At 38.3% G+C, this 16,152-nt stretch overlaps 1 protein-coding gene across 1 annotated transcript; it reads left to right on the plus strand.

The window, feature by feature from the left end:
* Positions 1 to 117: 117 nt before the first annotated feature.
* On the plus strand, positions 118 to 12,968 carry LOC135470312 (probable lysosomal cobalamin transporter). Its single transcript, XM_064749173.1, has 15 exons — positions 118 to 201; positions 1,602 to 1,778; positions 2,821 to 2,884; positions 3,981 to 4,081; positions 4,711 to 4,778; positions 5,404 to 5,492; positions 5,833 to 5,906; positions 6,242 to 6,367; positions 7,043 to 7,260; positions 8,491 to 8,593; positions 9,063 to 9,167; positions 9,460 to 9,612; positions 10,623 to 10,659; positions 11,009 to 11,112; positions 11,941 to 12,968. The coding sequence occupies exons 1-15, from the start codon at positions 142 to 144 to the stop codon at positions 12,055 to 12,057; spliced, it is 1,596 nt and encodes a 531-aa protein (XP_064605243.1). The 5' UTR covers positions 118 to 141; the 3' UTR covers positions 12,058 to 12,968.
* The last annotated feature ends 3,184 nt before the right edge of the window (positions 12,969 to 16,152 follow it).

The raw sequence follows: 16,152 nt of genomic DNA on the forward strand, positions 1-16,152 counted from the left end.
AGTTACCCGCCAAATTGGCTGGATAAGTTCTCCTTTCAGAGGATGTTATACATGAAAACGTGCATTACCCTGAAAAACACCTCGTATAGGAGACTCGTACTTGTCACGTGATTTCTCGTGAGAAAAACAACAACAACGAAAATGTCGATTCCAGGAAGCGTTTTGGCGGCTGGATGGATCCCCTTTGTTGTGGTCATCGTTGTAAGTTGTTTATGGAAAATAACCATGTAGCTCATATGGACAAATAATAGATATAAGTATCCACAATTTTTTATGCGCGTAAGGTTAAAAATTTTAATGTCAAATGTAAACGTCTTACTGGGTGTCCAATATTCGATACAAACTGTCATATTTGAATGTAGGGTTTCATGTCCAACATCAGGATGAAAGATGATAATCGAATGTGTCAGTGCATCTGCCGTTAATATTAAGTTTTCTGCTAATGTAACTGTTTTGAGCTTTGGCGTTTGCCGTTTACGGACGTTTGTTACTTAGATTTGGAGAATATACCAGAGTGGCTAAGAATTGGATATTGCCATTGCTTGTTGTTAACCGGCTTCTTTTATGTTCATTGTGAAAAGCAGATTCTTCAGTGAAATTGGTGTCATTCTACCATGTGACAGCACCTGATTCTTTACACCTCTCTCTCTGCCATCTCTGTCAAGTGCCTGCCAGCTAATTTATTCCCATACAATTTCAATTCATAGGCCTTCACCCAAATTTCCCAGCCCACCTCTGTGCTACAGATGTGTTTACTCCACGCTCTTTTATAGTTGTTTTGACGCTCGCATAGTCATGGCTGAGTCCCCTTCGACCTGGTGGGAAGAATTGTAAAATTTCAGAAAACAGTCGATCACTAACCAGTCACGCACCCCCAGTCACTCCTTTAAAATGCTTAAGGTCCTAGGGCACCTAAGTGTTAAAATCCTGAGATATTTATTAAAGTCCAGCATTTCCGCTGTCTTGTCATTTATGAAATGGCCACTATCTGCACAGCGCACATGCACTGCCAGGCATCCAAAACGGCTGACCCATACAGGCCTCATTTGTGGAGGTCACGCATGTCAAAACAACAGCACATGCTCTAGTTTGGTTCCCTGGCATGCGATTTGTACATCTAATGTCAAGGGGACCAACTAAAAGGGAGGGATAGCTCTGTATCCAGCTACATGTTGGCGCATGCGCTCTCTTTCGTAAATGACAAGTGAGCGGAGATGCTGGACTTAAATATGGATGGATATTTACCATCATCTCAGGATTTTAACTGGCAGGTGCTCTATCACCCTAAGCATTGTAAAGGAGTGCCTGGGTGGTAGGTTAGTAATTGACAGTTTTCCGAAATTTTACATTTCTTCCCACCAGGGCAAAGGGCATCATACCATCACAACACGAGCATCAGTACAAATATAAAAGAGCATGGCACAGTCACCCAGAGCTAAATAATGCACAAAATGTATAGCAAGAAACCACTGACTAGCGCATCCATGGTTTCAATCAATATGATGTACCAAGCTTGAAATAAAACACTTTTGATTGGTACGCTTATCAAAATATATATACACTGTGTCAAACATGCTGTACCAAGAATTTTTGCATTTCAGCTGACGCTTTTATTTTCTGGTCTCTACATCCGCTACTTCATGAGTAAATATGACAGTGAGCTGAGCACAACCTTGACAGCTATCATCTGCCTCGCTGTGGCCTTGATGACCTCTATTCTTGTACCTGTGGACATCTTTCTGGTGTCCTACATGAAAGCCAGCAATGGTACATTCAAGGTAAGTCGACTTTTTCAAGTTATATTTTGAGTCTTATAATGTTATCATCTTGTGAAGGAAGAAGGAAGTGGACGAAAGTAGGGCCTAAAAGCCATATGAAAAAGTAAATTTGCCATAACCCCAAAAATGTATCCGGCATACAGCAGGAAATACACTGACAGGCTCTGCTATTATCTTTATGTGAAGAGATGTTGACATAATTAAAATGTCTTTTTTTACAGCAACTCGCAGATGGCTACAAGTTTCCCTCGGGATCTGTTTGGTTTTCTCCCTCCATAATGTGGCAGGCATTGTAGAAAAAGTGCAATATTCTTGAGCTCTGCATTAAACATCAGTCAAATGAATAAATAAATCATCACAAGTTTATTTAGCAGTGCAATTCTCACTGGACATGTGCCAGTGGTCAAGGCTCGCCTAAGTTGAGACCACTTGCTGACACTTTCAGCAAGATAGTGAGAGTGTGAGAGTACATGTTTGACTTCACACTGTCAGATCTGCAAGGGAAATACTAGTGAAAACAGCATTTAAATAAATGGATTATTCTAATATTTATATCCTCATTAATCAAATAGAGTAAATCATAGAATTTTCCATCAACTTATCACTATGTTGTTTGTATTAAGTTTTTGAAAAATCTTGTGGAATTCTATGTGATTAACAGTAAATCACATATTACTTGCTGTGAGTTTTCACCCACTATTCAGGCCTGTGTACATGTTTGTACAGCAGACAGGGTGATAAGCTGGTGAAAAATTCCATGACATTAATTTATTTATTTATTTATTTGATTGGTGTTTTATGCTCAACTCAAGAATATTTCACTTATACGACGGTGGCCAGCATTATCGGGGAAATCCACGACCATCCACAGGTTGCTGCCTGACCTTGACATTAATTTAAATGATATAATGTAAAAAATTGTATTCTTCAGGCCCATTCAGCGTCAACCAGTTTTTAGTACATTTATGTTATTGGTGCTGTGTTGATCACAAAATCAATCAGTCTATACCTGAATGAGTATTGTCTCCTTTAAACCTTACAGCCTTGGGCTAATGACTCGCAGACCAGGACTGATTTGGAGGAGTCGATCACCTATGCTTACTACGGTTAGTTGTCTCCCCTTCTCCCAGCTTATTGCAAGGCACTGCTGTTGTTGATATCCAAATTATTTCAATTATGAAATTGTCTCAAATGGAGACATGGCTATGTTATGAGGGTTAAAGTAACTGCTACTTTTTGTTCCACTGAACGTAAATGTAAACATGTACCCTCATTTCTCAACCTGTTCGCATATGAAGAAGCAACTTTCATGTTTTTGATTTGATTTTGAAGACAAAACTGCATTCGTTGCATTGGCCAATTTCAGGGCTTCACAAAAAGTATAATTTTATGAGTGTACGCAGAATAATGCCCTCAGACGTTGATTAAATTAACACCTTGCAAACATGCGAAAGGGTTGAAGAATTACAGTACATGTATATGGATAAAATATGAAACACTGCGTACAAATCATCATAACTACTGAAGCCTGTGAGTGTTTGCATTTTAATTGACAGTTTATTTAAGGTGGTCGCTGTGAGTTCAAGCCCAGCTCATGCTGGCTTCCTCTCCGGCCGTACGTCCACCAGGCTCTGCCTGGTTTCATCCCACCATAATGCTGGTCGCCGTCATATAAGTGAAATATTCTTGAGTATGGCGTAAAACACCAATCAAATAAATAAATATTTAAGGTGTTATAATTCAGGTGTTATACTTCATATATAGTTACTATTATTGTTCAAATATGGTTTAGCTATGCTGTAGATGACCTAAAATTTCTCCCGTGATCAAGTTGCACATTTTGCCTGATTCTGAGAGTTTTGCTGATCTTAGACAGCTGTTTGGGGGTATGTTTGGCAGGTGGGATGAGACCCTGCGGAGAAATGTAAGTTTCTACTCCAAAAATTAGAAGTATTTGCCTGTAAGAATATACTTTTGGGGTGAAATATTAGGTCATTTTCTGTAATTGAGTTTATTAAATACCTGTTTATTTCCATACACTTAAAACTCTTCTTTACATAAATTTAGGTGTTAATACATTTAGTGCAAGGAAAATATTTTCTTTGCACCTGTTTTATACCTCTGGGTAGACATCCTTGTGCATGCAAACCTTTTTTTCATAAATTCGTTTTTACTTTATTTACCTGTGTTTGTATGTTCCAGGTCTGTATGCCATAGTGACATTCTGCCTGTTTTTCCTCCTCCCCTTCATGTATTTCTTCTTTGAAGAGAAGGACGACACTGAAGAAACACCTCTGAAATCGGTAATGTGGCTTGTACTGTGTAGTATGTAGTCGTTAGAAATAGAGGCCTGGCAATAAAGCGCCGGCTCACTGCAACAATCAGGTCCTGGACCAATGAGGTGGGCTGTTTAATAGAACCCATCTCTTCCTGCTTGGATGGGGCTGTAAGTCCAGAGGTTTGTCAAGTGCCCAGCCAGTAAGTCAGTCAATCAATCACAGATGGAGCCAACTGTTAATTTATAATTTTCTCACCTTTGGGGCCATTTCCACTGGATGTGTGGACAGTAACCAGCTTGGCAAGATGAGACTTAAGTCGCAGAAATTACATCACACAACATATGCAGCTGCAAAGGCTTTTTTTCTGCTATTTACATGTATCTCCTTAATTATGGTTGCGCCACCAAATACATGGAGACGAATACCCCGGTTACACATGCAAATACGGTAACACTTTTGACAAGCTGTGATAATGAAAGATGTGGAGCAGATAGCTTGACTGTATGGGATGTGTTGAAATACTGTTAAAATCTGATCAGAAAAATGTCCAGATGACTTTCACTTATTTGCTGGTACAGGTAGTTCATATACATTTAAACCTTTTATCAGTATAGTTTTATGATGAACAAGTTGTGTGTAAATCTATATTTCAGAGGCTGTGCTCAGCCTTCAAGTTCACCATTATCTTTGTGATAATTATGGCTGTCTTACTTTTAATAGGGTGAGTTAATTATACAATTCCTGTTTAAATATCACCTGGCCCTTCCGTTTTCAGTCTGTTTACCCTGTTCTTCATTTGTCTGCATTTTTAGCTGCAACTATTAAAGCAGCTTTATAAATTGGTCATTCTTCCTGCTTGTTTGTAAGATTTTTACATACTATCTTGCTGAACTGTATATTTTAATCTGGGCCATTCTCTAATGTGGGCATGCATGCAAGACAACATGAAACCTTTGTGTGAGGATGTTAAAGCTTTAACAAATTTGCATTTATTGTTATGCTTCACCATGTAAATAAGTGATTTTCTGACTAGATCTTGCAGCAGATATTGTGGTAAGCCTGACAGCATGCTGCTGTTCTGGTCAGAGGTTGCTCCATTTAAAAACAACGTTGCATAAGCTAAATTACCCACTCTTCTCCATTCACGCTTTTATTTGTACCTGCCATTGTGTGCACACGTCTCACTCATCATACACACCAAAAATCTTAATGATTTGAAATGGCGCAACTTCTGACTAGAACTGCAGCATGCCTTCAGGCTTATCACAAATTCTGCTCCAAGTTCTGGTCAGAAAATTCGGAATACGTGTAAATTTCAACGTCTTCGTTCTTTTTTGTTTAACCAGAGCATTTGCCCCAACCAAACATGTTCCAAACATGAATGAGACAGAGTGGAAAAGGATTGAGTCCCTGTTCAAGGACTTGGGCAGTAACAGTCAGTACCTGTGTCGTCTCATCTGAAAATTATCAAGAATTATCAACACCATAAGACAATAGTAAACATGAAATACATGCACAGGTAGTTCTGTGAAAGGAGCCTTATGGAATTCAGTAAAATTTTCAAATCAAGCAAAACTTTACCATTTGAGAAAGAAACAAATAAATAAACTGAATTTATCTCTTCCAACATGAACATGTCAACATCAGCATCAGATCCTCTTTTCCTTACTTATAACTTTACAATATCTAGGTATTAAAGAAAGAAAAGGATCATTTAAACAAATGTGAATTACCCATTTCATAATTTTTTTTCCCCATGGATGTTATGCTTGTAGATGGGGAAGATGCCTTGTCTTTTGTCATCAGTTCTCTCAGCCTGATTGGAATGCTTGCTCTTATCCTTTATACTGTAAGTAGCCTGTTTGCGCATTTGGTTTTCATTTAAAAGAAAAGTTTTTTTAGAAGGGCTGAATTAGACTTTCAACTTCTGACAAAATTCTCTGTATTTTCGCAACAAGAGATGAACATGGTTCGTAAAAACTTTGTAGAAATTCTACAGTATTCAGTATTGTGTTAATAAGCCAACCTTATTGCACTTTATGGAACGTTTCTGATCCCATGTATAAGCACATCATTGTTTAAAGCAATTTTTCAACAATTTTTAAAGAATTGCTTTAATCTAAAGAGTTTCCATTTAGATTTTATTGTAAAATTGTATTTATTGTATTGTCATTTTTATTGTAGGGCTATGGGATGGCAGCCTTGCCGGTCGGTCTGATTAAGGGGAGCAGAAATGTGAAGCGTGAACGAATGAAGGTTCAAGGTCGCCGTGAGGAAACTAGGGCTCGTGCAGCTGCCATTAGAGAAAAGGTATCTCTTAGGACACACGCCATACCATTTCTCCAAGAAATGTACACCGAAATAAATGTTTCCGGTTTGAACTTAGTGGCCTCTGTGGCTTAGTGGTAAGCATGCTGGCATAGGACAATGGTTCAGAGCCTCTCACCTGTGTGATCTCTGTGGGTTCAAGCCCAGCTCATCCTGGCTTACTCTCAGGTCATACCTGAGAAGGTCTGCCAGTAACCTGTGGATGCTTGCGGGTTACCTGCCGGCTCTGATCAATTTAACAGTTCCCATTATAACACTGGCCACTGTCGTATGATTGAATTATTCGATGTAAAATATAATAAAAGTATTGACAACTGTTTGATACTTGGCAACAGTGTGATACTTGGCAACAGTGTGATACTTGGGAAATGGTCACAAGTAATAGGGTTGAAATGTGGCCTGGGGTCAATCTAGGGTTTTATTCTAACTGTTTATGTAAATGCTTAAATAGTAGCAAATTTTTCACCATGGCGTTAATAAGCAGAATTAGGTAAAAAGAGAAAATGCATAAATATTATTTTGTTTACATTTGTTTATTCTGGTCTACAGTTACCTAAAATATTGTTTTGTTGTCACATTTAATATATAAAATGTATATTAATATATATGAAGTTGTATTGCAAAGCACATGATGACATGCTCGGTTTGTTTTTCCAGTACGCCAGTGGTAAGCGGATGTCATCACGTGACCGTAAGAGGGTGTCTAACCTGGAGGAGAGTGAACACCTTCTAGACAGAGAGGATGCACACCTGGAGGCCTGTGACAAGAGCCTCGTTCAGAAATGTCTTGTGGTCCTGCGGCCATTTGAGGTCATCATCGGCATTGTGTTTATATTGGTGGCTCTGCTGGTATTCATCTCACTCCTGCTGACTAAGTAAGTGTAGAGTATCGTGTTTGTACTGGTGACTGTGCTGGTGTTCATCTCACTCCTGCCAACCAAGTAAGTGTAGAGTTTGGTGTTTATACTGGTGACTGCGGGTGTTCATCTCACTCCTGCCAACCAAGTAAGTGTGGAGTTTGGTGTTTATACTGGTGACTGTGCTGGTGTTCATCTAACTCCTGCTGACCAAGTAAGTGTGGAGTTTGATGTTAATATTGATGACTGTGCTGGTGTTCATCTCACTCCTACTGACTACGTAAGTGTAGAGTTTGGTCTTTGTACTGGTCACTGTGCTGGTGTTTATCTTACTACTGCTGACCAAGTAAGTGTAGAGTTTGGTGTTTATACTGGTCACTGTGCTGGTGTTTATCTTACTACAGCTGACCAAGGAAAGTGTAGAGTTTGGTGTTTATACTGGTCAATGTGCAGCTGCTCATCTCGCTCCTGCTGACTAAGTAAGTATAGAGTTTGGTGTTTATATTGGTGACTGTGCTGGTGTTCATCTAACTCCTGCTGACAAAGTAAGTGTAGAGTTTGGTGTTTATACTGGTGACTGTGCTGGTGTTCATCTCACTCCTGCTGACCAAGTAAGTGTAGGGTATGGTGTTCATACTGGTCACTGTGCAGGTCTTCATCTCACTCCTGCTGACCAAGTAAGTGTAGAGTATGGTGTTTACACTGGTCACTGTGCAGGTGTTCATCTCTCTCCTGCTGACTAAGTAAGTGTAGAGTTTGGTGTTCATACTGGTGACTGTGCAGGTGTTCATCTCGCTCCTGCTGACCAAGTAAGTATGGAGTTTGGTGTTTATACTGGTCACTGTGCTGGTGTTTATCTTACTACTGCTGACCAAGGAAAGTGTAGAGTTTGGTGTTTATACTAGTGACTGTGCTGGTGTTCCTCTAACTCCTGCTGACAAAGTAAGTGTAGAATGCGGGTGTTCAACTCACTCTTCCTGACCAGGTTATTGTAGACATGAAGTGCTATGAACATATTCTGTGAACTAGTGCTGTGAACATGTTCGGATCCGACTGAATTTCACCAAACTTTTTTTTATTCTTTTATTGTTGATGAAATAATGTGAAAAAAGCAAAATAATAATGTTGAAAAAAATAGTGTACACACAGTATAAAAAGCTACAGCTTGAAATATAAAATCAGTTAAAAGTGTTCGCGCAGTGAAAAACAGCTGATTTTTAGAGATGATGGGCAATTTGTTTCTTGCAGCATTGACAAGGCGATGCACAGCCTGGGTTACAAGCTGGGATATGCCTTGCCGACTCGCCACCTGCCTAACCCAGTAGACATCGTCCTGGTCTTCACTCAGAAGGTAAGGCTTTTCTTGTATAGTGTACCTGAGGGTTTTGTGTTATTACATTAGCACATTAGTAAGGGATTACAGGCCTGCTGACTCAATGACTAAATGTCACCAATTAAGCGGTCACTAATGTCAAAAACTTTTATTTGATCTTCTTTAGGAAAGTTCATAAATACAGATTATAGAAAATGACAACCACCACATAGGTTTTAAAGTAAAAGTCACCAAATGTTGTAGTAAATGGTGATATTAGGTCTTGCATATACTGTGATAAGATGTGAACAAATATTTTTCTCTCTCACAGGTGTTTCCCCTCGACTACATGCTCGTGGACCTCATAATTGTGTATTTTCTCTCCCACAGGTGTTCCCCCTCGACTACATACTCATGGACCTCATCATTGTGTATTTTCTCTTCCACAGGTGTTTCCCCTCGACTACATACTCATGGACCTCATCATTGTGTATTTTCTCTTCCACAGGTGTTCCCGCTCGACTACATACTTATGGACCTCATCATTGTGTATTTTGTATTTTGCTCCATGTCTGGCATCAGGAATATCGGCATCTGGTTCTTCTGGCTCAGGGTAACAATACAACAACTTTTAGATTTTTCTCTGCGACATATACTACTCTATTTAAACAGGTAAATATGTAAAATTCCCAGGTGCAAATCTAAACCAGCATAAGGATTTGCCCAAACCTGTTTTATCGAAAAACACTGAATTAGTTTTTTTTCAGAAAGTTGCAGACAGAAAGATATCCGAATAAATGTATTAAAAAAACATGTAAAGCTTCTTTTTGGGAGGTAATAATTAATGATTGCCGATAACTGTAACCATTAAGGAGATGGCTTTGTTTTTATTTTGTTTGTGGTAGATGTACCGTATCCGGCCGCGGCGCACCAGCCCTCAGGGCCTCCTCTTCATGTGTTTCATCCTTATGCTGATTGTACTGGCTGTCAACATTGTCCTGTATGAACTCACTCCACAGTACTCCTCCTTTGGCAGTCAGCATTACATCACAGACAATGTACGTAGGGTAGAATGTCAGGGATTCACAGAAATCCAAATTTTTACAATCAAAAACTCAAAATTGAATTGGTTTTTTTTTTCTGGATCAGTTCGAGTTTATTTGTATGTTAAATATAGAGTATAGCCTGATATTGAATTTAATTCTGCTTCAATGACTGGAAATTTTGTGAACATGAAAGTATATATACCGGTATATATATATATATATATATATATATATATATATATATATATATATTATATGAGAAAGAGAAAGTTTAATTTCATTTGCGGGCTATTTCTGATCATGATTTATTGTTGATACATACACATACTTTTACAAGTATATTATTATCCTGATCAAAGATATACATTGTATAATAAAACAGTTATGAACCATGGTGATGTATGTTCAGATTTCGGTTGAAAAAGGAAGAAAGGAACTAACAAACATAATATCAAGTAAACATGTGCAAAATACAGAGATAAGGCTTATCCTGCTCAGAGGTATATAATGAAACAGTTATAAACCATGCATGTTCAGTTGTTGGTTGTTATAAATATTAGATGAAAGAAAGGAACTAACAAATATTACATAAAAAATAAACATATATAGGCCTACAAACACAAAAGACAAGGCTTATTCTGGTCAGAATCAACTTTTTCACATCTACCCCTCTAAAATCAACAACAGTGACTTGATTAAGAATCATTATTTCTTGTATAGATCAACAAAATCAGTAGGGAGAGTTTCAGCTTAGAGCTGTTAGAAATTGACAAGTTTGAAATAGTATCAAAGGTTCAGGAGGATAAATGAATGAATATTTAAATAATTTAAATAATTAAATAAGCTAATTACCCTAAGTAGGAACTGTAGTACCAAAGGCTAAATAGTTGGTGAATTCAACATGTGAAGTTAAATGTGATTTACATTAACCACATAAAATTTCATGAGATTTGAACAGCATGGTGATCAGTTGGTGAAAATGACATTGCAGGTGATTTACACTGTATTTTTGTAACTTACAGGGTACCTTAACAGTGTGCAGTACCGATGCACCTCCAGGTGAGTTCTCTCTGTCATGTAATCTTTTAAGGTGTTTTTTTTCCCCAATGAAAGTGTCGCCCAGAGCTCCTGGTGATAGTTATTACCCAGAAAATCTGCTGTACGCAGTTGCTCTATTGCAGGCAAAATTTGAGTGTAGGGCTCATTATTTTTCATCTGGAATAATTCATAAATGTAAACCCATAATTGGAGTAATAGTTTCCAGAACCAAATCTTCCTAATGCACTAAAATTATTATAGTCAAATTAATCAGTATTTTATTGCAGTAAGTTTTTGTTAACTGTGTGTATTTTTTAATATCAAACATATCATTCTGACAAAATGATGACATCCTACCCTCCTTACACAGGAGAGTGTGTGATAACGCGAATGGCCTTACTCCTGACACGCTTTTTCTACAAGATGTGGTTTTTCGGAGCTGCCTATTACTGGGGAACATGGGTGTTCTTGTTGGTGAGTTTAAAGTGACTTCTGACACCAAATGTAACCTGTTGGTTAGTAAAGGTGTTGACATCCCAGTAATGTCAACCCCAGATTCAAACCCAGGTTTATTCTTATCAAGGATTAGTGAACCCTATTTTTATACTGCTCAAAATAGGGTGGCCCATTTCTTCTAATTTATAGTAGCGCAAATTATAGTAGCGCTGAAAGCAAAGAATTACATTTCTCTTCCAGATTTTTGGAAAAGTAAAGATATGAATATGTTGTTCATGAGATGGACTAACCATGCGAGAAAAAAAGAAACTAGATAGTCCTGGCACAATTACGTATATATTGGCCAAAAAACAGCAGACCAGGTGTCCCAAAAATTAGAAGAATGAGGGTAGGCCTAGGTGTCTTGTCAGATGTCTTTGGCTTGATGTATCACTACTACAGCATTAAAAATGCAAGTGCAGTGTTACTCCCATGTCTCAAGGAGACAGTAAAATAACAGGGGGCCTTTTTCACAAAAATTCACAAAAAAATCCAATTTCCTGTGGCACTTTTCTTAAATGATGTTATAGCACACTAATGATGAATACAAAGTTTATTTAGAAGTGGCCCCAGAACATTTGACGGCAACCTGAAAGCTGAATGAAACTGTCTGGTATCTTTTGGTATATCATTTCACTCACTTAAAGCATTCTTTTCAGCAAGAATATGTCCTTGTAGTAAATCTGTTGGACTAATGTACTCTTGATGAGCCTGTCAAACTGCAGAACTGTTGGTATATAAAGAGCAAAGCTCAGAATAATCTTTGTTACTCATACATACATACCCATCTGCGTTGTTGTTGAACAGATGATTTTACTGGGGTTTGTCATCACCACGGTGAAGAAGAGCAGATCAGCCATCGATGGTGCTGTTGATAAGGATGACTTTGATGAGAGCGATGATGAGGACATGATTAGAGCATAGATATGTCATACTTATCCATGCATCTGTATGTGTACTAATGCCAACAAGCTGTGATCCTTATTGTACATGTGTAAATATTTATATATACATGTGTAAACATATATAGAATGAGAGAGAGATAGACACGGACTGTAATTCTTCAACCCTTTCCAAATGTTTGCAAGGTGTTTATTCAATCATCTTCTAAAGGCATTATTCTGTGTTAATTGATAAAACTATACTTTTTGTGAAGCCCTGAAATTGGCTAAATTACAAATGTGTTTGAATTGCACTGAAAATTGCTCCTTCAAGTGAGAAAATGTTGAGGAATTCGAGTTACGTAAGTAAAGTTGATCCCGTTGTTACTGGTACATGTGTATGGTATGTATCTATCCCTGTGTAAGATTTGCACCAATGTTCAACTTAACTGTGCTATTTGATTGTTTTCTCCTAAACTGAAGTGAAACAAACTTATCTGAAAAAAGACAACAAATAATATAAGCTGTATAGTTATTGGGGAGGAACGGCGACAGCCATTTTATTTCGATGTACCTGATACAACTAACTCTAAAGATCAACTATCAGTCAGGAATCCTCTCACGGCCATGGGAAAAAACATGTTACAGAAACTGAAAACCAAATAACTTATAAATGCTAAAAGTCAAAAGAAGATCATATCTGTAGTCACAGGATGAAAGGTTTTTCATTATTTGTCAGAGGTCGGTGGTTTCCCTCCATTAACCTTTATTTTTATAAGGGGAGACTACTTTTATTGGTATTATTTTAGCTAGGTGTACACTATGTCCATACATGTAAATATATGAAGTGATATGAATTTTAGTACATCTGTGTCACGCTTGATGTGTGTTTATACTGCTATCTTACTGTAATATTTAAAAATGAATCGTATCATTAATAAAAAACATATAAAATACATGCATTTGGTCAACAGTGTCGCATTTTGTTTTATTCAACTTTAACAGGATGACCTGTGTGCAGTGAACTGTTGCTGTTCATATTTGTAATTCAAAATTGAATTCGGGTGGCAAGGCAAAAATAAATCATGCCATTCCATCGCTAATTTAAACGAAACGTGGTGATTTTTGGAGACTTTTCTGTGTTCATTGGTTGCTGTGATTGGTGCTCTCTTGTGTGGTCTTGCATGACGTTCACAGGAGACAGCTTGTCTTCCACCAATATGATGTATGTCACGCCTGGGAAGAGAATGTCCGTAATTCGTCAGAAATCTGTTGTTTACCTCCGGTTTCCTTCACCTGCAAAACAGCTCCAAAATTCGTTCAGCCGATGGACTCCAAAATGAAATGTGGCTTCCGACAACGCCCGTAAAAACTTAAAATCAAAGCGTAAATGTGTTTTCTGTAATCATATAGAGGACAAATTGCATTTCCTTCTGGTGTGCCCTTGCAAATTATGCAGAGCTACAGTGCATGTTAACTTATTAGCGATACCTCAATCATATTTTACGTGCGATCGATAACACATTCCTGAAATAGAATCGACGAGATGAGGTAGCGCCGAGTTGATTTTTCTTTAAGGACGGTTCTGTTACGAATGCTTGCTACGAGTTAAATGTGCCACACTGACTGTCATCATTCTATACATAGGCCTGTACATAAGCAGATGTGTTGCTCGTGGATAAGTAGGTCATAATGTAGGAAAACTTGTACATTCATTTCAGTATATACAGTATCTGTACATCTGAAAAGAAAACTACTGTTATGCAATAGTGAATGCGATGTCATAACTATACTGTATGCTGACGGCAGCATCTGATTAATTTCGTTAGATAGTGAGCCTGTAAATATACATCTAGAAGCCAGATTTTGTACACAGAGCATTTATAAATTATGTCATTATAAAACTGCATAAAGAGAAATGTTAGTTATGTCCGGCTGTTCTGGCATATTAAACTAGAATTGAGCACGGAGAGACGCCTTCTAACAGCCCCAGCATCAATCCCCTAAAGACAGCATGCAAAACAGGTACCTTAATAATGACGTCATTCTGTGTTTCTTGTTTGCTGAATTGCAAATGTATTCGTCTGCTGTATGCCATCTGCGTTGGAAAAAAAGACAGTGTCTGAGGTAAAAAGGTGATTTTTGAGTCTGCAAGAAGGCAGCTGAATCAGCGAAGTTCAATAGCGCTCATACACACAATGCATGTGTCCGGGTAACGTTATCGTTTGTTTCATCCATCTAGTCATACATTAGATTTGCTTATTATTTGAGTTGTGAGTCCATATTTTAATCATTGAGAGCACGTTGGATATATACTTGGCCATTGTATATAAACCGACGGCCAAAAGAAACTTTACAAAGAGTTCAAATCAATTTATTTTACCAAAGCAAAAAACAGGATGAATGAAGTTTAATATATTTAAAAGACTGACCAATACCAATGACTTTAGATATTGAAAGTCTTGAATAAGAGCGGACAAAGCAGCGCTCAAATCATTTTACAAGTGAACAAACAGAGCAGGGGTAGAAAAATAGCCCTTCCGTCTTGGTTAACAATGGGCAGAGTATACAAGAAGTTGATTATTTTTACAATCAGTCAATATCAAAACCAATCAATATCGCGTATGGCCACCCCTTGCTTCAATGCATGCAAAAACTCTCCGACGCATAGAAAAACTCAGTCGTCTGATGAGATAGCGTGGGAATCGTTGCCATTCATCTTGGAGAGCGAACACCAGTTCTTCTCGGTTGGCTGCAAGGTGTGGCTGTTGTCTTACTCGACGACCCATGATATCACCAAAGGTGTTCTAGGGGGGGGGGGGTGCATATCTGGGGAACGTGCAGGCCACGGCAAGCCTATCCTGTGCACAATCTGCAAGAATTGGAAGCATCTTGACATCCATTTACATTACACTGAACTCTCCTATACTATAGGCCATAGGACAAGGTATCATATATATTGATGGACGGCGATCAGTATAGCAGTAGGAGAGCTACAGAACAGTACAGTGGTGGCAATTTACAAGGTCAGCAGTAGGTCTAGTAGGCATACACAAGATGCATGTGTATATATGTATACATCTAACAGCCCGATCGGAATGTAATGGTGCATAACGATGTATCTTAACTACATCGTACTTGTAACACATATATTGTCATATGTCTTGTTCTACATTCAAATCATGTTCATAACAGCCCTTAACCACGTGAAAAGAAGACGTTTGCCGAGAATCCGAGAACTATAATGTTTTCTAACCTGCGAAATGATCAGTGCACTCATTCAAAATTGGAGTTAGCTTTGCTGACAAAGTCTGGCAATCTTCCAGCGTGGAAATAACCTCTCCACTCAAAATGAATTATCGATCCCATACCTTGCCAAGTTGACTGATATTCTATCTAAGACACTCGACTGTACAAAGGGTAGACTGCTAGTGGTCTCCAGAAATGATAGCACACAGATACATGAACTGGTGTTGTTTCAGGTTTCGATTTCACAATTCATAGTTATTTCCAGATCATATCATCTCGGGCCTTTTTTTTTCAATGAGTGTATTTTGAGAGACAAGGGAGGGGAATATATATAAAGAATATAAATAACGACATATGTGTGTGTAAACTTAAACAGCATGCGGCAAATACATGCCTTTAATTTGCCCTGAATCAATGGTGGGGGGGGGGGGGTGTAATTCAAAAAGTTATCATTAATAGCTGTTAAATTGTCATTTACAGTGAGTTATAACTGAATGTTTCTTATTACATTGGCAACATGTGCCTCTATATAAGCTCCACATCGTTGTGTGTATACAATGTTGGCGGACCTCAACCCGTCCATGAGCAGGGAATACTCCAAAACGCGTGCACTAGGCCGGTATTGAACCCACGTGTCCTATGGCCGTCTCAACGTGACCACTTGGTCACGGCCTGCTGCCTCTTCAGTTACACCATATGTGCCAATGGCCACGGCAGAGATTACAGCCTCAGTAAAGCCGAAAGTAAGGTATAGACTGGGTGCATTATCATCAGTTACTAGACAAATAGACGGATGTCTGAACACACGGAATGAGAATGACACACACGTCTATAAATGTCTCTCTTTGAGTCGGGTAATCACTCACGTGTGTTCCAGTATACTTGTATA

Source organism: Liolophura sinensis, chromosome 7 (genome assembly GCF_032854445.1).
Source record: "Liolophura sinensis isolate JHLJ2023 chromosome 7, CUHK_Ljap_v2, whole genome shotgun sequence".
In the NCBI taxonomy this organism is placed as follows: Eukaryota; Metazoa; Mollusca; class Polyplacophora; order Chitonida; family Chitonidae; genus Liolophura; species Liolophura sinensis.